Source organism: Nelumbo lutea, chromosome 6 (genome assembly GCF_056320005.1).
Source record: "Nelumbo lutea isolate HS-2025 chromosome 6, American lotus-T2T, whole genome shotgun sequence".
Classification (NCBI taxonomy): domain Eukaryota; kingdom Viridiplantae; phylum Streptophyta; class Magnoliopsida; order Proteales; family Nelumbonaceae; genus Nelumbo; species Nelumbo lutea.
This window is the reverse complement of record NC_142689.1, coordinates 3,414,806-3,439,101: the sequence shown is the minus strand read 5'-3', so window position 1 is coordinate 3,439,101 and position 24,296 is coordinate 3,414,806. Positions and strand designations below refer to the sequence as shown.

At 37.8% G+C, this 24,296-nt stretch overlaps 2 protein-coding genes across 4 annotated transcripts; one reads left to right on the top strand and one right to left on the bottom strand.

Moving 5' to 3' along the window:
• Positions 1–963: 963 nt before the first annotated feature.
• Positions 964–4,816, top strand: LOC148846873 (protein phosphatase). Of its 3 annotated transcripts, none has more exons than XM_088950634.1 (4): positions 964–1,182; positions 1,264–1,348; positions 1,475–1,695; positions 4,321–4,816. In XM_088950634.1, the coding sequence occupies exons 1-3, from the start codon at positions 1,097–1,099 to the stop codon at positions 1,589–1,591; spliced, it is 288 nt and encodes a 95-aa protein (XP_088806760.1). In that variant the 5' UTR covers positions 964–1,096; the 3' UTR covers positions 1,592–1,695; positions 4,321–4,816. The 3 variants fall into 3 exon arrangements, with proteins under 3 accessions (XP_088806760.1, XP_088806761.1, XP_088806759.1); XM_088950635.1 differs by having other exon boundaries at positions 1,475–1,704; positions 4,321–4,441; XM_088950633.1 differs by having other exon boundaries at positions 966–1,182; positions 1,475–1,643.
• A 2,613-nt stretch (positions 4,817–7,429) lies between these two features.
• On the bottom strand, positions 7,430–15,459 carry LOC148846872 (glycerophosphocholine acyltransferase 1). Its single transcript, XM_088950631.1, has 8 exons — positions 14,950–15,459; positions 14,727–14,840; positions 14,492–14,549; positions 14,279–14,379; positions 12,596–12,691; positions 12,399–12,492; positions 8,124–8,364; positions 7,430–8,013 (listed from the first exon to the last, which is right to left on the bottom strand). The coding sequence occupies exons 1-8, from the start codon at positions 15,025–15,027 to the stop codon at positions 7,650–7,652; spliced, it is 1,146 nt and encodes a 381-aa protein (XP_088806757.1). The 5' UTR covers positions 15,028–15,459; the 3' UTR covers positions 7,430–7,649.
• Between the last annotated feature and the right edge of the window lie 8,837 nt (positions 15,460–24,296).

The following is a 24,296-nucleotide window of genomic DNA, read 5'->3' as shown; positions in this document are numbered from 1 at the left end:
GGTTCTTTATCTTTTGTAATTCCTCGAGTCAAGGCTGGTTTATGTTTCTCTACTCCATAGTTTGAGGATTGCGAATTGAGAGCTAAAAAGATTGCTGTGCACCTCTGCTCTGCAATCTGAAGCAGCTGTTTTCAAAGAAAGGATTATTCATGCTTTGGATCTTGAATTGGATTACATCTATGTCGAGAGTGATTCTCAACAAATGATCATTTTTTTGTTGGAGGAAAATCCTCAGCCTTCGTAGCTAATCCTTCATCCTTTTGCCACATGCAGAAGACTCCTCACTCCTCAGAATTCACTCATATAGTCATCACTTTTGTACTATTTGTAACACTGTTGCCCACAAGATAGCAATTTATGCTTTTGCTTCATCTCTCATGTCCATACGTGGTGGTCACTCTCTCCTATGTTTCTATCTGATACCATTGTAAGGAGAAGCAATGCGTTTCTCATAGTTGATTGTGGTTAACGAATTTTCAACCCATTGGACTTTAAAATAAGATCTTAAAATCTGTATTCTTAAGTTAACACCTTCCAAAGCAGAAAGAACAGCTTTAATCCAACCAAACACCCCCTCAATATTACTCCGAGTTGTCTCGGAGGATAGCACGACCAGTGCAGAGATACCGGTCAACGGTGTAGACGACCGGACCCGGTTTTGGCTGGATTAGTCGGGCCGCCTGGTCCAGGTGGTAGCCCTATCATCTACGACAGGACTAGCAAGGAAGTCTGTCGGGGGGAAGAGTTGTTAGGAGAAATCAGCTGCTCAACTTGTAGTGGCGTTGGGCTAAAAACCATGAAACTACAGGCCACAGCATTCGATTCAAGGTGGAGCCACTTTTCATCTGATTACTGTGGTCCCATTTTACGTCACTTCATCCGATTCAAGGTGGTGCCACATCAATTTCTCAACGGCCATGATTCACGGTTTTTTCCCAGCGCTACTCCAAATGGAGTAGTTGATTTTGAGCGTGGAGAAACCAAAAAAATCACCGGAAGCAAGAGCAAATAAGCGAGAGATAAGAGAAGAGGGTTTGGCATTTCTTCTCGTCATTGAATTCAGGTCACTGTTGACCTGAAAAAAATGATGTAATGTATGGGGATTAAGAAAGAGAAGAGAAGATCTTCCTCAACATCGCCCTGTGCTAAACTCAGAGCTGCATACCACGATTGCTTCAACAGGTAGGTTGCCCTCTTTTTCTTTTTCTCTTCCTCTCTCTGATCTGTTTACGGTCGGTCAGTCGTAATAATGATGATAAGTAGGTGGTACTCGGAGAAATTCTTGAAGGGTCAGTGGGACAAAGAGGAATGCGTCTCTGAGTGGCAGAAATACAGAGCTTGCCTCTCTGTATGTTTCTTTCGTTCTTTTCTCTTTTCCATCTAAAACTCAATATTTGAATGTTTAGGTCGTTTTTTGTTTCAAGAAATTGCTAAAAATGATCCCTTTTTTCATTACTCAAATTGCATTTGGCAGCAACATTTGGAAGATAAGCACCTGAGCCGCTTCTTGGTAGCCGAATCTATTTTCTCCCCTTGTGTTCAAGATTATTCGGGCCGTCCAACTGATGGTACTACTCCAGGCTTTTCCTAGCAAAGGATGCTCCAGCTGAAAAGGAAAAAGAGGGGGAAAGGGCAAACAAAAGGTGCTTGTGATCAAGCCCGTTATGTGCCTCAGTTTATGGCTTTTGATGAGTAGTAAGAAGTGTATGCTGAAGTCTAGAGATCCATGTTCTCTCCATTTGTTATTGTTATTTTCGTTTATTTGGATTTTATGTTGCATTTCGACAAGTATTTGGATCGAATTTTTGTCTGGGTCAGGAAGTCTTTAAGCTTCTTAATGTAAATCTTCTTTTATACGTACAAGCTAGAGAAAGCTTAGATCTACAGATTAAAATGCATAAGCAATTCTTGATTGCCATGGTAAAATTATACTTCATGTTAAACATGCTCTTTTTATAGCTATTGTCATTAATTCAAGGTTTTATTTAACATGTTAATTAATTTTGCTCATTTCGCTTTGAAAGCCTGGAAGGAACGTCACCAGAGAATTTTTACACCTCTCTCCTATTGTTGGTTCCAATACAAGATGTTAGATTACTGATCTACCTGCAGTTATTCATCTGATTCTTTGGTCCCATTTTATTTTTCTGTTATGCATGGTTGAGTCTTTTACTAGCATGTAAGTATGCCGTCTTTACTGGGAGCTGGCATGGTTTTTCAGGACATCTGTTCCTTGGATTTAAGCTTGCTTTGAGCTTGTGGAATGATAATATGCAAGCAAAGAGCAGTTTAGAAATTTAATTGTTGAAGTGGACTCCAAATGTTGTGGTTAAAGGGATAACCAGGAGGTTCCAACTTCCATGGAAGTATAGAACTATAGATAGATATGAGGTAAGAGAGTTAAGAATCATGTCTGAAGTGGGAGCAGTTTTATCCTGGATTCCAAGATTTGCTAACTGGTTGACACCAACAAACCCTATTGGTGTATCTTTAATCCTGTACTTTTAATTATCAATAAAATTCTTTCAGTCATTCATAAAAAAAAAAAATGCAAGCAAAGAGCACATTCAGGAAATTTTTATCAGACAAGGGTACAGGATCTCCTTTTTTTTTATCAATAACAGAATGTTTTATTAGATTATAAAAATTGTGAAACTTTGAGTACAAGAGAGGGAGGTAAAATATCTTAACTCCCGCACAACAGAGAACAAGAAGGAAAGATAAAAAGTGGCCCAAAACAAAGAATCCTTAAGCACCCCTTGCTTGGCTAACCCATCAGCCATGGAATTAGCACTTCTCTTCACCCAACTGTACTTCACCTCAATATCCCTACTCAGCCATTTAAATTTTTTCTTTTCATTTCTGTAGCTCCACAAACCATTGTTGTCTTCCTTCAACCACCTGATTACCACCTCTAAGCCCCCTTCAATGATCAAGCACTAAATGTTTAATTCTCTTGCTCTTTTGATTCCTTCCAAAGCTGCTAAAATCTCTGCCCTAAGAGAGTCACCCTCACCAATAGGGCCAGATAACATAGCAAAAATAATCCCAGCCTCATTTCTGAAAACTCCCCTAATCGCAGAAGGCTCAGGATTCTTTAAACTACAACCATCAAAATTCAGTTTCATGAATCCTGAAGGAGGGGGGAACCAAGAAGGTCTAGAGGTCCTTTTGCACTGAGCCGAGGTAACAACTTCTTTCCACTTTCTCAAAAGATCAGCCATGGAGAACTTTGAAAAAAGCTCCAAAGATTTCAGCCAATGACTAACCTTAAATGTATCAATTCAGTTAAATTCTCCATAGATCTTTCCTTGTCTGAAAAAAATCTAGAGTTCCTCTCTTTCCATACGGACCAGCACACAGCTGCTATGATGCTTCTCCACATTATCTTCCCTCTTTTCTTAGGCCATCTAGAGAATGAGGGAGAGAACAAGCCTTGCAAACTTACGGGGGGATTCCAAGTGCATCCAAACAAGGATGAAGCCCATTCCCAAATAGTCTTAGTAACTGGACAAGTAACCATATGGTGGTAAGTCATTTCCCCATTAGTTTTACAAAGAACACACCTATTGGGAAGTAAGCAAGAATTAGGTCTCTTTCTTTGAAGCAAGTCGGTTGTGTTTATTCTTTCTAGGAAAGTTTCCCAGCAATAACTACCAACCCGAGGAGGAATGGGTTTACTCCAGATCTCATTAACAGGAAAGGAAAGGCTAGAGGGAGCAGGAGGATGGACTAAGGTCTCAAAAAACGATGCACAGGAGAAGGAACCATTGGAGGATGGGGTCCAAATTCTGGAGTCATCTCCTTGTGCTCTAGTTGGGGCTTGAACCATTGCCTTTCTTGTAGCTTTATTTCTTGCATAAAAATTTTCTTGTGTTGGAATGTATTCAGTTTTCCTGCTTTCATTGTCATTTTTATCATTTTCCTGTATATAGACTTCATTTAGAGTATACAGTATTGGTCTTTATTTCTGTGAATTTTCCATAACCTCAAAATTCTGCTTTTCATATGGTTGTCACACATGAACTTTTTGCCCTATGTGCATATGGTATTATGCTTGCCATTCAGTCAACACTTGCCTCTATTTGTGCTGAAAGTTGAGGCTTCTGCCAGATGAATTTAAATCTATCATCTTGAAAAATAAAGGATGTCAAGCATGCCTAGATGATACAAACACTGATTTCTTTCCATTATTTGTTAGAAAAATCTCTTATAGGAGCCTGCATTCTCAAAGGATTTTGACAGTCATATTCTGCTTGGTTCCAACATGTTTCCATGTCTGACTAATCTCTCTTTTCAAAATTGCGGTATAATTTGCAGGTCAAGATTCATGATTCTGGAATGGAAGTTGCTGCTAAAAGCATCACTAAGTGTCTTCACTGCCCTCAACAACTGCTGCTTCATGTTATGATTCATGAATCATGAATTTTCAGCTCTGGCATATTTTGATTAAGCTGTGGTTCTTTTGTGGAGTTTCATCCATAGATGAAAGATGATCTGGCATACTCATCCTGACCGTTTCCAGGAAGTTCATTGGGGAGAAAGAAGAAAAGAAAAAAGTGCAAGGATACTCACCAATTTTTGGTAGGTTTATCTAAGCTATGGTTGGGCTTTATTATCATTATTTATCATTCACATGGACTGTATGTGCACTACTTCTGCCCTATCAAGAGCTTGTTTAGTTTTCACTTCAAAACCACACATTTGAACTTTTGTTATTGTTGTTGTTGTTGCCTTGCTAGAATAATAGATGATTTGAGTAACTATTAAGTGGTCCTCATTGAATGGAAGTTCTAATTTTTAACTTGATTATTTACGTTTGCTGGTTTCACTTCTTTTAACACATTTTCTCATTCCAAAATTTCCTCTCATCCTAGACACCTATGAGAGAGTTTCTATTCTCTAATATATCAAAACCAAATATGTCCATATCGCGATACCTATCCATTTCCAGGCTTTATTGATAATGATATGCAATACTGATATTTTGAACCTTTGATTTTGAGTAAATAAGCAATAACTTGCTCTCTTTAGGAGATGATGGATTTAAAAGCATATGCTTGCAAAAATAAATGTTGGATCAGCTTTTAACCAAAGTAGCCAAACAGGCCCTTCATTTTTCTAAAACCAATCTAACCAAAATAAAGAAATAAATGGGGAATTCTGAGGATCTCCGTTACATTGGGCACTTCTCTCAATCAAAAAATAGCCAATGAATTTCTAGTGATCATTGTAGAAATGCAAATGTTGAGATGGTGAGTGAAAAAACTGAAGATGACAAGATCAAATGAACCTATTTCATAGATGTCCTACTTTACTGATTTTTTAACCTCATGATACTATAATTTTAGAAGGGTCGAGGTGTTTGATTGATAAAAGCCTTTTAGGTCCTATTAAATTGCAGGTACAATCTCTTTTTACGAGGCTACGCCTCATTTGGATAAGGTGGCATTAGCATCCCACCTAAAGAAGTGATTGAGGATCAAAGTTATCTTACCTAACCCCGACTCTCTGAGGTGGCATTAGCCTTTTAGGTCCTATTAAACGCATCAACCATACGTTTAGAACGCACGAAACACAAATTTTGTCTCTCTCAAATCTCAATCGATATCTCATGCTCATTAATACGCTAAATAAATAATAGGAGCTGAGATATCTGAATCTTTTTGAAGTTTGAACGTTAGTGCAAATGATTTGAGTGTAAATTCTCATCTATTTTTGTTTTAAATTTTAGCCCATTTTGTTTGATTGGAGTACGAAGTAAATTAAGACATGAAACAGAATAAAGTAAAACCTAAAAACAAAATTAAATAAGAATTTGCATTCTTTTCATTTGCACTCATGCATTTGTATTAGTGCAAATAAAATTGCACTGCAACCAAACATAACCTTAGGCTCAGTTTAAAAGGAATATATATAGACTGCAAAACCATATATTTTGTAAGCCTTGTATGCTGCATTGACGGTGGGGGAGTGGGGAAGAAATAAATCATCTAATCCTTTACCCTAAGCATTTTTACTACTTTTTTTCCCTTGAAACTTCATGATATACGAACTTCCGTCAACTACCTTTGCCATACTCTGAATTGCAACGGTGGGCTGGATTTGCTGTTTCAGAAAAATGGGCTTAAGAGCCTTTTCAAGATTTTACAGGTATGAATGGGGCCACAAAGCATGTATTTGCTCCTTACAGAGCACTCCCTCACAACACATCTCATCCTGCATTGTAGGGGTATTCATGGGTCGGGTTGGGTCGGTTTGAGTCATTTTTTTCAATCGATTCGACCTAGTCGGTTTATTTATTGACTAAACTGAAACCAACCGACTCGAGCAAAACCGACTCAAACATGAAGGGGCGGTTTATCAGTTTAGCCAACTTTTATATATATTTTGAACTAAAATATCTATTTATAGTTAACTTTATTTCTTTTTTAGTTTTTATGCAAAACCAAAATATATATTTAAATCGATTATTTTTTTATGCAAAACTGATTTTTTTGTCAATATATATTTAAATTTATACAAAACTGAATTAAATATCGTACCAATGTATTACATTTGTATTGGTTTTACGTTTTTAGTTTTTATCATAAATAACAATTTTTTTTTTCAAAGTTCAAACAAAACACAAATAAAATATATCAACATTTAACATATAGGGTAGGGACTACTTAATAATTACTTAACAATAAAAGATCGATTAGGTTCGAAACCAAACCAAATTGTTGGTTTATTTTTTTATACAAACCAAAATGGACCAACTCGGATTGGGTCAGGCCAATTTGGTTGATTTGACATTTAATATGAACACCCCTACTGCATTGGAAGCGTACTACCACACTACGGAAAATGCAAGGCATGGTGGAGAAGGGAGATGGCGCGTTTAGGCATTAACATGTTGGTTTCCCCATCGGATATGTTGGTTGGATATGTAAACATCACATGGAGTGTCCATGTTACAAAAAACCCCTCTTCTTTCAAAGATTGCGGTCTGTGGACTTGCGGTGGTGAAAAACATTTATTCTCAAGGCTGTGTTGGTTGCAATGCAAATAAATTTGCACTGATGCAAAACTTTGATAGTACAGATGATTTGAGTGTAAATTATGATTTATCTTAGTTTCAAATTTTAGCTTATTTTGTTTGATTGCATTACAAATGAAGTAGATATGAAACAGAATAAAGTAAGACCCACAACAAAATCAAATGAGAATTTGCATTTTATTCATTTGCACTCCCATGCTTTTGTACTAATGCAAATAAAATTACACTTTAACCCAACACAGCCTAATGAAAAGAGACTTTCAAAATGAAAACCAACACAAAATATCGAGAGAGAGAGAGAGAGAGAGAGGTGACCGGGATTCAACAAAATCCATGATTGACTGGAGTTGACGACAATTGGGAGGGTTGAACCATCCTAAACAAAAATTCATAAAAACAATATTTCTTCACTAATAATTTTAGAAGCAACAAACAAATTATGATGGCTTCGACGTGCTTCTAGGAAAAAGCAAACCATACAATCTGCTTTCCTGAAAACATGCCATAATTGTTTAAAAGTACAAACTGCACAGAACTAAAGGTGCAATTAACAAAGTTTGCTTTTGTAACAAAACAGAATTTTACAGGTATTATTTGTACATAGATTTTAGAAATGGTCGATCTTGACAGGTTCTTTAGCATCTTCTGAAGGTTCTACCGTGGCAACAGTCTGGTTTGGCTGAATTGGTAAAGGCTGCATCTCCAACTTCCTTTTCTCTTTGAGAATAACCTGCCTTGGCATTACTTCGAGAAGAAAGCTTGCTCCATTCCATATGGTTGCTGAGACCTTCAGTGTTTGAAAAATCACATGCATTTCATATGATAAAAAGATTGGGACGGTGAGTGCCATGGTTGCAACAGTGAATACAGCTTGGAGTAGGATATACATCAGCATGCGGTTCTGATCCCCTAGTAAACCACTTAAACGCCACCATATGTTGTTTGCTTTTTGTGCTTTCTTGGAGAGTTCCCTGTTAAAATAAAGGGAGTATTGGCATAGAGAAAAAAAAAAAGGAAGGCTGGCAAACTATGTTTTGGTGAGTTAGCATGTGTGCACACGTGTGTGTGAGAGAGAGAGAACCTGTAAGAAGTCATGACTTCAGGATCCCTTAGTAGCCTCTGTCGGCGAAGGACATTAACAATGAGAAAATAAAGAACCTGCCACAAGGTGTAAGCAGCCAGGGGAACCACAAACAGCCATGTCCAGAGGTAAGATTTATTTTCAACGTAAGGCCATGAAGCCCTACGACCCGCATTTCCATCTGAGTGCATGGCTTCAAATGTTGCTGGATCCCACCATCGAATGGTAAAGAAAACAATCCCTGCAAAGAACATAGATCAATGAAACAAATTTGATGGATTTAGAGATCAAGTCCAGGTGGAAATACTGTCCATTAGGCCATTATAGCAAAATAGTATAACTATTCCTTGTAAAGCCTGTTTTCATCAAAACTAGGTCAAGCAGCAAATGCATACCTCCAAATATGAAATTCATGAAGGCCCACGAGCATTAGGATCCTAATTCTTGCAGTTGCATTTAAAAACATTTGGAACCGATGGATCTTTAGCAAAAGGCGCCCCATAAAGTTCTAGAAGTCCTAAACAACTAAGGCTAGAATATAATGTTTTGCTTTACATCTTGGAACCATAGTATCAGACTATCAGTAGACCTGTTCCCAAGCTGGGCTTTGGGCACAGCCCATGAACATTTTACACTGCATCAGGCTCAGGTTTCAGGCCGGGTCCATTTAAATTTTGGAAAAACCTAAGCCTGAGCCCAGCCCATGAACATGTCTAAGTACCAGCAACTAAATCAGTATATAAGTGAAGCAATCATAGCCATTGGTACATCAAAATTAGCCAATGTTTTGGATAGGATTTTGAAGCCTTCTATGACAAATTATTAGCCAAAAGAGAGAAGAGGGATCCAAAAGGACAAATTACAAGACAAGATTGTAGCCAAAAGAGAGAGGAGGGATCCAAAAGGACAAATTACAAGACAAGATTGTAGCCAAAAGAGAGAGGAGGGATCCAAAACTCCATGGTGGAATTTTTAAGAAGGCAATGTAGTCAATATTGTTCATGTATTCTTTTTTTTTTTCCTTCATTCTTCGCCGCCAGCTCTTTTCTCCTTCATGGTAGAAAGGTGATATAAATCTCACCTCCCAATTTATGTCTACATGAAGATTATATATTATGGAGTCGCATCATATAGTTTGGTGTGTCATTGTAATGGCGCACATGTAAGTGCTGGTTATATGGAGATGCTTTATAAGCATGCTTCCCATCAATCTAGAGCATTTCAATAAAAATGGACCATATCCCTAGATATTGGAATTTTTCATAAAATAACCTGAAACATAATATATGTACTCATTTCTCATTAAGGTCAATTCAGTAAGCAGCCCCATTTGAGGCATAGGTTTGTCATATAGAGTTGATGCAAATACAAGGTAGGGCATCAGTTCCTAGCTCCTACATGTTAAAAGCATCTGCTCATGTGAGGCACTGCTTATTGAATCAAAATCCTTCTAATAATTCACAAAACCTTTGGTCTATTTAAATTTTCAAAATTGACTGCTAAGTTTAAGCCCCAATCTTTGCCCATTCAAAAAATTGCCTCAAAAAATGAAGGTTCTAGGTATATGACCTACAGTATAAACCAAGGTTCTAAATATTGATACAGGTCGATATGCTTGTGCTCTTTTTTTTTGTGTTTTATTTTTGTTTCAAAATCAGTTCAGAGGGGTCAGTTTAAGTCCCGGCTACCCTCTGAACCATGGCCTGACCCGATACACCCCCTGTAGGGGCGTAACGGGAAGGCCCTGATACAATATGTATCGGCCAATACGGGCTGATACGTAACGATATTTTGAACCTTGGTATAAACAACCTAAGAAAGATTCAACAAAAGCAGCCAATGATCCCATAATTGAATTGGCCACTGAACATCCCTTGCTTTGAAGAGGCAGGGATCCAACCTGCACAATGGTAGTGGCGTATTGGGCAGTATCGATAGCGTTTTTTTTTTATTTTAGTTTTTTTTCGAATCTAGTTCAGAGGGGCCGGTTTAAGGTCCGTCCACCCTCGGAACCGGTTGAGACCCTGAAACACCCCCTGTAGGGGCGTATCAGGAAGCCCCCAATACGATACATACTGGCTGATACGGCCCAATATGTATCGATACTTTGAACCTTGGGTCTAGCATATATAGTACACTGCCCCTATAGGGGTGATAGCTGCATTTCCATAACCAAAAAAACAAGATCATCTTTTACGAAAATAAAAGAGGAAACTTTGAAGTCATCAGCATACAAGAAAAGATGGGAACCAGGAGGATAGAAAGGCTGTTTTGGCCTTCAAGTTATGACCACATTGAGGTGGAGTCTGGTACACAGGTTATCATTAGATGAATGCTTTAGAGTTCTAGGGGCCCTTGGTCTCTATTACAGTATTAGATCTTTGGCATCCAAAGTGGACATCTTGTTAAGACTTGAGAGTTGCCCCAAATCAGTTATTTCTCTACTCATGCCATGGAAAAGGCATGAGTAATTGGGAGGAAATATCTATATCGAGGATTTTCCTGGATATGGGGTTTGTGTTTTCCATAGTTTAGGTCCTACCTTATTTGTTTTAGTTCTTCATTTCAGGGCTTGACAACTATAAAATTTTCATTTATTCATTGAACAAAGATTGTTATCTGCATACAAGAGAAACATAGGGGATAAAAAATCGCCATTACATCAATCCTCGAAGGAGGCAGTACCTATAACAAGACAATAAGAATTTAAGCTGGCAAAGGCCATATGACTATAACATGTAATGAATAGTATGAGCAGGGCATCACTCCAAAGCAAAACAAATACATGGTAAGGACAAACTGAATGATTTAGAGGGAATAGAGCCTACAACACTACTTCTAGCTTGCAAAGGAACTGCAACGGATGGAATAAGATAAAATAAACATCAATGAGGATTTATTCAATAATCAGAAACACAAAGATACACTGTAATTAAGATGATCTAGAAATTGGGATATAAATGGGGAAAGAACAGCAGAAATAAGAATCATGCTATTGCAATGTGCAGATAACACTCTCAACAAAATACAAATGGTTGTCAGTATTTTGATTTAATTAAAAGTTGATGTTTAAAAGGAAGAATGAGGGAATGAATTCAATTTTTTGTTTTAAAAAGGATACCTTTCATTTAAAGGGGGGTGCACAAAAAAAAAAGAAAAAAAAAATAGAATTGGCCATGAAATTCAAATCCCTCAGAAGCCATCTATAGTTGCAAGAAAGACCTGCAGAAATTTCCTGAATCTCATTCAAAAAGTAAGTCTACAAGGCCCACAGCCACTGCTAGAAGCTCACCCAAATTAAATTCCTACAATTGCCTTCAACAAGCAATGGCCACACATGGATGGAATTGACCAGCCTCAGACCAGTTAAGAGCGCTCCAGTTTCTGCTTCAGAGGCATCTAATTCACCAATAGGCCACTAAACACCCAATAACAGGTCAGTGATGGAGCCTCCAATCCCTGCAGGACCCCAATGGCCATCTTTACTGCTACGACTTCCATCAAACTTGAAATGGTAATTACAAACAGGTCTTGAATCCAGATTGTTCAGGAAGAAGGTTCCAATCCTGAAGTATGTAGAACATGAATTCGATGTTGCTAGTCTCAACTTAATCCAGCTTACTCATCTCTCTTATCTTCCTTTCTTTTTGGCCTCATCTTTCATTTATCTTTTTTATCCTCAGTGATTTGGTGAAAAGGACAGATATTGAGGGAAAATGCTCAAAGAAATTGTAATAATCAAGCCACAATAACCATGTAGGCAAAGAAAAGAAATCCTGGAAGCTATGACTCATCCAAGTGAATGACTGAAAAATGATGGATATTTCTATAAGCCACTATGTTCACCATATGAAAGGTACAACGCCAAGTAAAGCCTTGTAGGAACTAAATTGCATGGACTAGATCAGAAAGATAGCTTCATGGAACCAAGGTTCAAAATTTCGTCACATATCAGCCGATATGTATCATACCAGTGGTTCACTGATACGCCAAATACATAAGCTTTAGTGTTTTGACCTGTTTCAGGGGGTAGAAAACACTTAAACCGACCCCCTCTGAACCGGTTTTGAAAGAAACAAAAAAAGGGGGTGTGGGGTAAAAAAATCCCAATACGCCCCATATGGTGTATCGGTGTGTATTGATACTTGGAACCTTGGGTGAAACCAACAGTCGTAGGGTTGAATATAAGTAGAAGTAAGCAAAAGAACTCTTTTGCAGTACTGATAGTATCACATCGTAATAAATTTTGTTGGAAAGAATGATCCCAAAACTCACCAGGTAAAAGATGTATCAACACACTGACAATTTTATCAGGAGAACTGAAAACCAGGCTACAGCGCCAAACAATCAATGCCCATGCTAATGGTCCCTGCAGCACCAGTCAGGTGGTTAAGAGAGCCCGAACAAAGAAAAAAGTATGCCACAATGTCAGCCATCAAAGCAGAGTAAAATAACCATGACCATGCACCTACCTCTGCAAATGAGAAGCAAACCATGAAAAATTTTTCGTTTCTTGGATACAGAATAAGCATAACCAAGAAAAGTGTATTGGCATAGTAGCAGAAGTCCTGCAGGAGACAAGAAATAATGAGATTGCACGTGAAACCTAAAAAAATAATGTTGTATTCTTCTACGTATACATTTGGTTTACTTTTGCCTCTAATTAACTAAAAGTTGTGCCCCAAGGTTGACTCCAAAATATGTTCTTTAGTGCTTTGTATGTATCATAAGAAACCAGCCAAGTCAATAATAAAGGTTATACTTCTTTCCAAGTAAATAGCCAACCCCGTATAGTTGGGACAAGGTTTAGATGATGACGGCGATACTTCCTGCCAAGTAAAGACCAATTTCTTGTGGTCGTCACCTATTTATCTACTGATCTAACTCAGTAGACAGAAGAGATTTAGAATCTAACCTGAAAGATCCAGAAATATCTTTTAGAGGAAGTGTTGGAAAAGCATGTCTCTAGTACTGGGGCCTGAACCTCTACAAATTTACTCAATAGGAGAATGCTTCCCTATACTTGGGTAGGCAAGATTTTATTAAAGGATCAAACATCCAGTTCTCCCCAAACATCTGAGTCTTATCTTACCTTTTTATTCCACTCAACATACAGAACACCAATCTTTCATAAAGCCAGCAAATGTGCTCCTAATCAGGAGACTCTTATAACTACAATTTGTTTTGCATTATTTTCTTTGAAATCAATAACAAAAAGAATTTTCATTGCAGGAGAAAAATGAAGGAGGTAAAACCAGAAGGCTAGGCACAGAAAAACAAGAAGAGGGGGCAACAAGCCTGAATGGAAGAAAAGACCACCCTATAACTCAAACCCAGCAGCACCAATTTTCGACTAATAGGCTAGAAGGATAAAAGATGTGCATAATCCATTAGCCAGCCTGAGCATCCATTCTACTAACACCACAGAACCGCATGGATAATTGTTAGAAATGCCTAGTCATATCTACTTGTACTATTCATGTGGCTTAAATCTCAACATAGTTAATTCTCAATATCCTAGTGAATGTCCCACTGAGCCCATCATGTTCTAAAATTTACAAATAAAACTTGCTTCGCAAAACTAAAGCTAAGGAAACATAGTTAATTGCCCTCTGCTTTGGTATTAAGGAAACATCTTTGCTCCTACCCAAAAGCAGAATGTATCTTCAAGATCTGGAATAACGTAATGAGGAGAAACCATATAGCGCAAAAGAAAGGGGGTCATCTGTGTCATACAGAAGATGAATCTATTTCTTATTTCCCATAATTGTTGCGTGATTGTCCAAACAGAAGATCCATAAACCACCTCTAGAAACCTAAAACAAGTTGTGTGATTGCACCTATCATGTTGTTATTTCTAGAATCTAGACGACTCTACAAGCACCAAAAAATGGTTCTAGTTGCATCCGTTGGTGACAAAGGATGTCAAACTCATGAGTCATGACCTATTGTCTGCGGGAGTCGGCTCGCTGGATTCAACCAAGCCTATGACTCAATATTGAAACTTGTTTACCAAAGCATACGGCCGGCCATATGCAGATTATTCACCCTTTTTTGTAAGTAGGATTCACCATTGGAATGCGAATAAATGCAAAAACTATTTAGGATGAAATGAGTTAAAAAAGAAAAAGAAAAAGTGAGATGCCGGGGCTCACCAGAAGATAGTAATGCCATTTCTTGAAACGATAGTATATCCATCGCAGAGGAACGAATATGACATAGAAGAAACAGTATACATATGGAACATCTTGCGGTCCTGAATTTGAGCAATAAAATAGAAACTCGGTAACAAATTTCTTCTCATTAACTGTATGTTGAGGGGGGGAAAGAACATGTACATCTAAACGAAATTCAATTATTTTACTCACTTGATCCTAGCAGAAAACAGAATGCGCCGAACCCAAGAACCCCTATTAAATGGGTCACCTAAATATACAAGAACAAATCAAATAAATACAATCGTCAAACATGAAATAAACAATAAAAGAAACAGAATTTTGAACAAAACCAATCCAAACAACAAATAACCATCCTATAAAATTACAAGAGAGAGAGAGAAAGAGAAATGAAACACATAGGCCGACGTAAACGGTGAAAGCATACCTTGTTGATAAATCTCTCATGCTCTTCGGCTTGCCTAGCGATTTTTACCGCTTGTTTCGATATGATTTCCTTAGTCTGAACGGCTTGCTTGGATATAATCTCCTTTGTAACTTTCTACCAACAACAACCCAAACACCAAATCGTTTTTTTTTTAATGGAGGGAGAGAGAGAAAGATAAAGAGTTGCTTATGGAAATTAAAAAAAAAAAGATGCAAATTCTAACCTTAGTGCGATCGCTGAACCTCTGCTTCACCGCTGGAAATGGATCACCTCCATCTACAGCATCTTCTTTATTGGACATTTTTCCTCTCCTTCCGTGGGTCGATATTTTCTTGCGAAATATATGCGGACGCAGGGGACTCCTCGAATGAAATTAAAAAGCAACTAGGCCTAATCCATTCTCTCGCCACAACGCCTCTGGCAAACTGTCGACTGTCGGGCTACCGTCCCCTGGTTTTTCGAATTTCGAGTTTGGATTTGGATTTATATGAAGATCTGAATAACCGAATCAAGCAATGTTTTAAACCCGTGGTTGATTCAGACGGTCGGATCGTTCAACCCGTCACCGGTCACCCTATAAGAATTCCGACTCCATTTTACACCAACCGACCTCAGTACCAAGGGTACGGTATAACCGTGAGCTCTTTTTTGAAATCGAACCAGTCATCGGCTTTTGGAAAACTGTTAACATCGATTAACCGTTTGTTTGGTTCGATTCCTTGGTTTTTCATTTTTTATTTTTAGGGGTTCTATTAGTAGATAAGGGCAACTTTTTGCCTTAAATATCAATAAAAAATAATGTTTTTATAAAATAATTAAAATAGAATAATTTTTTGAAAAAAAAAATAGAAAAGGATAGTAATACTGTTTATTTTCTTTCCCTGCCTCTGTATTCATGCAAACAATATAGAAAATGTGCACTCTACTTTTCCATGTTGGTGGCGTATAGTTCAGTGAAGTGGTGAAAGATATTTACGACGGAGCAGTGCTCCGGCATCAATCGGTTCGTTGCTGTGTTTGTTGTTCCGGTGCTGTCATATCTCAGAACAGCCCATACGACCATACCAGATGGACACCAAATTCATACTGGCTGATACTGTTTCTGAGATCTTGGTGCTTGTTTTGCTCTCCCTCTGGGCCATGATCTTCCATGGAGGACTAGATTGGTTAATCACTCTCTTCTCTGTTGCAACACTGCCAAACACAGTAGCCATGGGCATTCCACTGCTCAAGTCCATGTAATGAGACTTCACTCAGAGCCTCATGGTGCAACTGGTCGTTTTACAATGTATAATCTGGTACTGATATTATCTACTCCATAACCCATATCTGTGCTACATCATTTCTTTATTTGATTTGGTTTTCTTTCTTCAGTCAACTGCAACTCTCTCTCTCTCTCTCTGTCTGTGCTGTGAAAAGATGGTAAAACGTAGTGAAGGAAGACAAAGATTAGACAAGAATAATGAATGTTTTGTCATTGGGTCTATGTAAAAGCCTTAATCTGGATATGGGTTACGATGCAGGTATACGCTTTCACTGTTCTTGTTTGACTACTAATCCAGGACCAGTTCACGGGCTCCGCATCTGCCTCCATAGCAAAATTCGAGATCGACGGTGATGTAATTTCCCTCGACGGCTGGGACCCACTACGTATCGAGTCAGAAGTTGACGGCAACGGCTGCATTCGAGTTCGTATTCGACGGTGACAACATCAAATACACACCGACGTGGATCAAATCTCCGGCAGGTGGGAGGGTTTTCCGGCAGACGTCACCAGCATTCTCCGGCGTGAAAATGGTGTGGGAGTCACCGGGGAAAGGTCAAACTGGGGGGACAAACAAGCGTGCAAAGATATTGGACTCAGAGGCAAAGAAAGAAATAATATATATTGGACTCCGAACAAAAAGGTGCCCTTATCTGATAGAAACCCTTTTTTTATAATATATATTATAAATAAATATATAAATATATAATATTATATAATACAAATATTACAAATATAATATATATTTATATTTATATATAATGTATATAAATTTATATATAATATATATTAAAGAAATATATATATATTAATCTTCAATTAATCATTGGTTTTTCTTTAACCTAACCGAAATTGAACTGATACCACTGATTTTCAAAAAAAAAAACACTAAACTGAAACAGAGCCAATCGGATTGATTAATCAGATTTTTCAGTTTTTATTGAGCACCCCTGGTGCTAGTAGTCAGTAATATGTAAAAAAGCATTGAGTCAAATCCCATCAACATGGACGATTAGATTAAATGAATTATAGGTTTAAAAATAAAATGGAAATGTTGAGATTAGTCAGTTGGGAAACGTTGGGATGTCAACGGGTTCTGTTTGATACAACACACAAATTTGCCTTCATCCTTATCACTTATCAGACTCGTAGGCTTTCTTTCAGCAAATGGAATCTATTCGTGCGAATATATTTCCACGTGAGAGCACTATTATCTTATTAATTACAATAACAGTAATTACTGTAATTACTGTTATTTAAATTACTATTATTATTATACAGTTATTAATTACTATTATAAATAGCAGTAATTACTGTTACTGGTTATTACAGTAATTTAATAAATATATAATTAGTGATTATAATTAATTATTATTATTATTAATAAATAGATATTTACATTAATTTTACTTTAAATTAAAATTATTAATATTGTTATTAATAAATATTATTGATAAATTTAGTAATTATTGTTATATTAAAAATAATTAAAAATGTTATTAAAAGTATTGCTATTGATTATTTAATAAAATACTATAATTACTATTACTGATAAATACTGTTAATTTAATTTAATTTTGGTAATTATTAATTTAATGAATATTGTAAATAAATCCTATTCATAAATTTAATATTTACTTTATATTAAAAATAACTAAATAATTTTATTAAAACTATCATTAATGATTATTTAATTAAATAGTATAATTACTTACTATTATTGATAAATGTTGTTAATAACGTTTTGACAACCAACGGTTTGATCATCCAGTTCGAACAGATGGCCCGTTCTGACAACAAAAATTTCAAAACCATTTTGGCCACTGGTTTTTAGGTCGACGTTCGATCATCTAGTTCGAACAAACGGTTCATTCTAATATCAAACATTATTGGAAAAAAATTGAATTTGTGAGGTCCATTAAATAGTACCATACGTGTTATGTCATTCGAGCGTGTGACTCACACGACCCGAAAATGGAACCATTCTGGCCACTGTTTTGGGTCGACGGTTCAACTGTTCGGTTTGAATGGACAGCCCGTTCTGACAACAAAAAATTACAATAAAAAAATTACGGAACCATTTTGGCCACTGGTTTTTGAGTCGATGATTCGATTGTTCGGTTTGAACGAACAACCCATTCTGACAACAAAAATTACAGGCAACAGATTGAGTGTGTGAGGTCCATTAAGCAGTACCATACATGTTATGTCATTCAAGCGTGCAACTCACACGACTCGAAAATGGAACCATTCTGGCCATCGGTTTTCGGGTTGATGGTTCAATAATCAAGTTTGAATAGATGACCCGTTCTGACAACAAATATTAAAATTAAAAATAAAAAACCATTGAATGGGTCAATGGGTCGACCACTCGAGTTAATGGGTCGTTGACTGATTCAACGATTTTTTTTCAGGAACCAGGATTGGGGTAAAATGGAACTGGTTGCCTGGACGATACCCAAATAAAAAAAAAAAAAACAGATGACCCATTTTGACAAAAAAAATTACAAGCAAAAAATTGTGTGTCTGAGGTCCATTAAGTAGTACCATACATGCTATGTCATTCGAGCATGTGACTCATATGATCTAAAGATGGAACCGTTCTGGCCAGTGGTTTTCGGGTCGATAGTTCGACTGTTCAGTTTGAACAGATGGCTTGTTCTGACAACAAAAATAAAATTAAAAAAAATGACAAAAAACCATTGAATGGGTCAACGGTTCGACCGCCTAGGCCAATGGGTTGTTGACCAATTCAATGATTTTTTTGCTAGGGACTTAGATTAGGATAAAACGAAACTGGTTGCTTGGATGGTTCCCAGTGAAAAAAATAAAAAAATGGTCAAAAACCATTGAACGGGTTAACAGGTTGACAGTTTGACAGTTTGACTGTTCGAGTCGATGGATTGTTGACCGATTTAATAGTTTTTGGCCAAAGACCGGATCAACGAATCAACAGGTCGACGGTTCCATTCTAGCCCTTGCGAAGTAGGGTTCCTCCACTAGTATTTTTTTATAACACATTTTCAAAACGAAGGAACAATTAAATTAATTTAAGTTGGGAGTTGGTTATGGGTTCAAAAGTGTTATTTTCTCATCCTCGTAAAAAAAGAAAAACCTTGGATGTGTTTGATTTAAAGGAAAAAATAGGGAAAATAAACTAAAGGTAGAAAAACTTTTACAAAATTTATATAGGTTTTCCTTCCTTTTCCTACCTTTCCTTCAAACCTAAGTTATGAATTAGAAGTTAGAATTGGTTTGCCAACAAAAATCCCGACCAGCACGTTTCAATCTGAGTTGAATTGTACATCATATTCATGGTGGATTCCAGTCTTGTGGCAGGTACGTAATTATGTGGTGGATCTCACACATGATGTGTGGACAGAGATGGATCATGTTGTAACGTGTTGGGAGGGATTTTTACTAGCAGAAGGTGGAGACTATAAAAGTTATACCAAATTGTACCAATATTCCGTCTATATATTAACGGGTATCATGACGTAGCAGGGGTGGGGCAGCAAAGTTTGAACTGAACTCCAAGCACTAAACTGACCTTACATCCAAATAAACATGATCTTAACCCACTCCTATGGGGTTAGATCAAGCCAGGGTTGTCATTTAACCAGTCTGCCCATTAACATACTTAGAGAGATACCAATCAACCGATAGTAGGAGAGAGAGAGAAGTGGTTTTCCCTTCAGGCTCAAAAAAGACAGTTGTATTCCAAAACGATAGCACTTCTAGAAAATGAAAATATTGGCTTTGAAAATATATATGGTCAAGGTTCAAAATTTGGATAAAATATGCCCCTTATCAGATGTATCATATGTTAGAGTTCTGATAAATCTATTTCATATCGTGAAAAAAAGCTTTCGAAAACCAAAATTTGAAAAAAAAAAAATTATAAAAATGTGTGATTTTAAGTACCTACATGCCTCTACCAATACGAGTGGATTCGAGCTTAGCCGAGCTGAATAGTACTCGGCTCGAGCTCGGTTCGAGTAAAAAAATCATAAGCTCAAACTCGATTTTGAGAAAAAAATATTTTATAAAAATAAAAATTATACATAAAAATATTTTTTATTTGATATTTAAAAATTAAGAATTATAATAATTAATAATTATAATATTTGTATTATATATATGCATTATATATATATATATATATTTGAGTCGGCTCGTGAGGCTCTAGTAGGCTTGAACTCAACTCGTTTAATAATCGAAACAGTGAATTAAGCTCGAGCTCAATTGAAACCGAACCTAGCCGAGCTTGAGTAGCTCGTAAAAAGCTCAACTCATTGCCACCCCATCTGCCAATACATAAGAGCATATTGATTCTTTAAACCTTGTGTATGGTTGTGGTCGTAAATCATACAAAACCACCATTACGCTCATGGTCCTTTTTTTTTTTTATTCAACATGTTTATCAATGTTTCTTTGTGGCTCACATGCATGGAAGTAATTCATCTATTACCATTGAACTTTGATTGTACAACCTTTTTTTTTATTCAACACAACGACATGGGGGTTATCACTTTGCATTATGGTATAGGGCTGTTCATAACAAGATTCAAACTGACCAAATAGACCAATCCAGTCCAATCCAATCTGAGTCGGTCGGTTTTTCTTCAGCACCGATCGGTTTCGGGTTACAAAAAACATAAACCGATGGTTTAGTTCGGTTTCGGTTTTCACACACCGAACTGACCCAAACCGACTTATATATATATATATTATATAATATATACAATATATCTTAAACATATTATATATAATATAATATAATTATATATATGATATATTTCAGCTTTATTTCAAAAATATACATATTATATATAAAATTTCAGCTTTGATCCATCAAATCATTTTTAATTTCCAGGCATCTAGCCTTCACTTCTTAGACTTGAATCCTTTATCGTTCACACCGAGAGAATCATTCATAAAACTGACCCAAACCGACCAGGTTGGTTTTACTTAGTACAGAGTTGGTTTTTGTTTCATTTCTAGGTAAACCGATCAGGTTGGGTCGGTTGGAAAAACGCCAGTAAACCGACCCAACCTGACCCATGAACAGCCCTATTGTGGTAAAATCTCATACTAGCAGGCATGAATAAATGGGCCCAGGGCCCCCACTTCGTGCAAAAAAAATGTCAAAGCTTATGACCTTGCCCAATCTACCCCTCCCAAGACCACAAATAGTTGACCCAATATAAGAATATGATCCAAGATACATAAAACCACTGGACCACATTAGCTTTCTTTTGGACCATGTGGTTGTGTTAAAAAAGTTGTCTTCAAAGCGTTTAAAAATGGAGATTTTGCTGGTTTTGGAACCATGGTTGTCTTATTCTATAACTAATAAGAAAATGAAAATATCCTTTATGATGAGGGGTAAAATTACCCTCCATTTACGAGTCGCTATGTAGTGGCCAAAACCATCTTTTGACATTTTGGCATCACACGTGGCATGACCTCGGTGGAATGCTTCTCGACATATCAGTTTATGCCACCCAGGATAACAACAAATTGGCATGTGGAATCCTTTAGGTAGTGTCTAAAAATTCCGATTTGCCTTTCTAACCCAAGTAACAAACGACTTGATGAGTTAGACAACCTCGGGAGCTCCGACCTACATGGCGAGTCTCCCCTTATTTGCTTGCATCACTTTACACTTTTGAAACACATGGTGCCACATCACCCACCTGGCAACAATAAGCCCAATTCCTCTCGCTGCCGCTCTAAGCAAGGGGTTCAAGTTGTGACATCGACTCATTGCCTCCCTCCTTCTTGAGTTTGACCTAAGCCAGTTGAAGACCTTGGCTCTCATCGATGAAATGGTGAGGGGGGTCAAGGAGGAGGAAGAGGAAGAGGATGGCGAAGATAAAGAGACTAGTGGTGGCAATGATGAGGAGATGGTGACCGGAGGGAATGACTTTCCCCCAATTGATAAGTGTGGGTAAGCCAAATAGTCGAAGTGAGAATACAATGAAAAAAAGTGTAGTGCGAAAACCTACCTACAGGACTTAAGCTAGCTTGGGCTAGTGCCTCCTCGGTCAATAAATCCTCAACCAACAATTTTTTGTCCACCAATTCTTTTATTCGAGCTTCTAGCTGCTCGTCTAAGGGCTCCTCACCGATGTCACTGATGGTTGTGCTCCACTCCGTGGTGAAGGGCCACCTCTTTTCATTCAAGATATAGAAAAATTTTCTTTTTCCACTCCTGCACTTTATTAGGGAAGCCACCTAGCAACTTGTGCTTGGAGTAGTAAGACAAATAGTAAAATCCCTTCTTGTTGACCAACTTCTTTATCTGGTAGAGGCCGGTGAAAGTTTGGAGGTTAAGGCTTAAGAGGGAGGTTGAAGCGATGGTATGCCAAGATGGTGTCGATCAAAGTTTTGACAAAGTTTGGGTGGAGATGGCCTAAGATTACGTCATAGTATTCAAGGACCTTGGTGATGAAAGGATGTAATGGGAACCTAAGCCCAGCCACCAGGACTTACTCGAAGACACAAACTTCCTTCTTGTCATGGTCCCATGGAAGATGGCTTGAACCAGGAAGGATGACCTCAAACTTCGATATGAACGCATTATACCTCATAAGGCAGCCTCGGTCTGAACTCGGACTTCCTCCTAGAGCTGGAGGCCCCTTTATGGGAACACCAATGTTCCTGGGTTGGGGATCCTTCTTTAGTCTAGGTGTCACCCTGTTCCTCACTCCCAGATGCAGACATAAGAAAAAAAAAGGAAAAACGAAATAAACAAAGCAAGAACAAGGAGACTTACTGAAGAAACACTAGAAGACCTGATCAACCTCATCGAACTCCTTAATTGCTCTTTGCTCTCTTTAACCACACTACTAAGTAGCTCTCGCTAGGGACAAGTAGAAATGCACCCCTAAGGCTCCATTATTTATAGGTAGGAGACTCAACCTATTAACAATCACGATCGACTGGATTTGGTGACCGTAAGTGGCGCGATGGTTCATCGCCCAGGGCCCGAAATCAGTTTTGCACATTTTTTGGCATCCGCTATAGCTAATTTTCATGTCACATATGTGTGTACTTGCCACTCGACCTGTCAAATGATCAAACCAAACAAATTGGACCAACATAAATTCACAATCGGACGAAACCACACTCAGAGCATCTAACAGAAATCATCTATGATCGAGCTACTTCCTTCACCCGAGCTATACACCCCAAGCTTGGAAGCGAGGGGCAATTGATGAGGGGTAAAATGACCTTCCATTTACGAGTCGCCACATGGTGGCCAAAACCATCTTATGGCATCTTGGTGTCACACGTGGCACGACCTCGATGGAACACTCCTCAACATATTGGCTTATGCCACCTAGGATAACATCGACCTTGCTTAAAAGTAGATCGACAGATTGGTGGATCGTTATGTAGAATCCTTTATGCAATCCCCAACAACTTTGACCTACCTCTCTGACTCGAGTAATAGACGACCTGATGAGTCAGATAACCTTGGGAGCTCCAACCTGTGTGGAATGTCTCCCCTTATCCGCTAACATCACTTGATGCCTTCGAACCACACGGTGCCACATTGCCCACTTGGCGGTAGTAAGATTGGTTCCTCTCGCTTCTTGGAGAATTGGATAAGGGTCAAATGTGGCATTGTACGAGAGTACTCCGCAAGTAATTGATGGATAAGGCCTATCACCTCCAAACATATTGGACACACATTGACCGAACTTCGCAGCCTATATAAGGGCAATTCCTCGCCCTCTAACGGTACACTTCCAGTTCTCATTTTCTCACAGTTTGGTACTAACTTGACCATTGGAGTCCCCCTCGCCCGACTCATCCTCTCAGGATCTCTAATGTGTTCTCTTCTTGTAGAACTGGTCTGTCGACTTCACTAGCATTCATTTGAGCTGTTGTAGCCAATGGGGACTTAACCAGTTCGAGCACAATTGCTTTAGAACACTAATTTCATTTGTGAATCGAACAGAGCACAAACGTAGCCGTGAATTTACCACTTATTGATAAGTTGATTTTAGCAATAGAGTGGAGGTTGGTAAGGCCTCTTCTTCATTCTCCTCCTTTCCCTCTTGCATTTTAAAAGCCAAAAAAATGCTTAAAGTAAACATAATATTCACATCTAATGTCTCACACGAGGTATTGTTATTACTAAGGTTTGACCCATTCAACTAAGTGGTTGAACCAAGGAACCGTCACCCATACATATAACATGTCAAGCTTTAAATCGATTTTTAAAATACCTGGGTGAAGTCAATGCATTCCATCCATTCCAATCATATTACTTAATAGAGCTTCAAACTAAT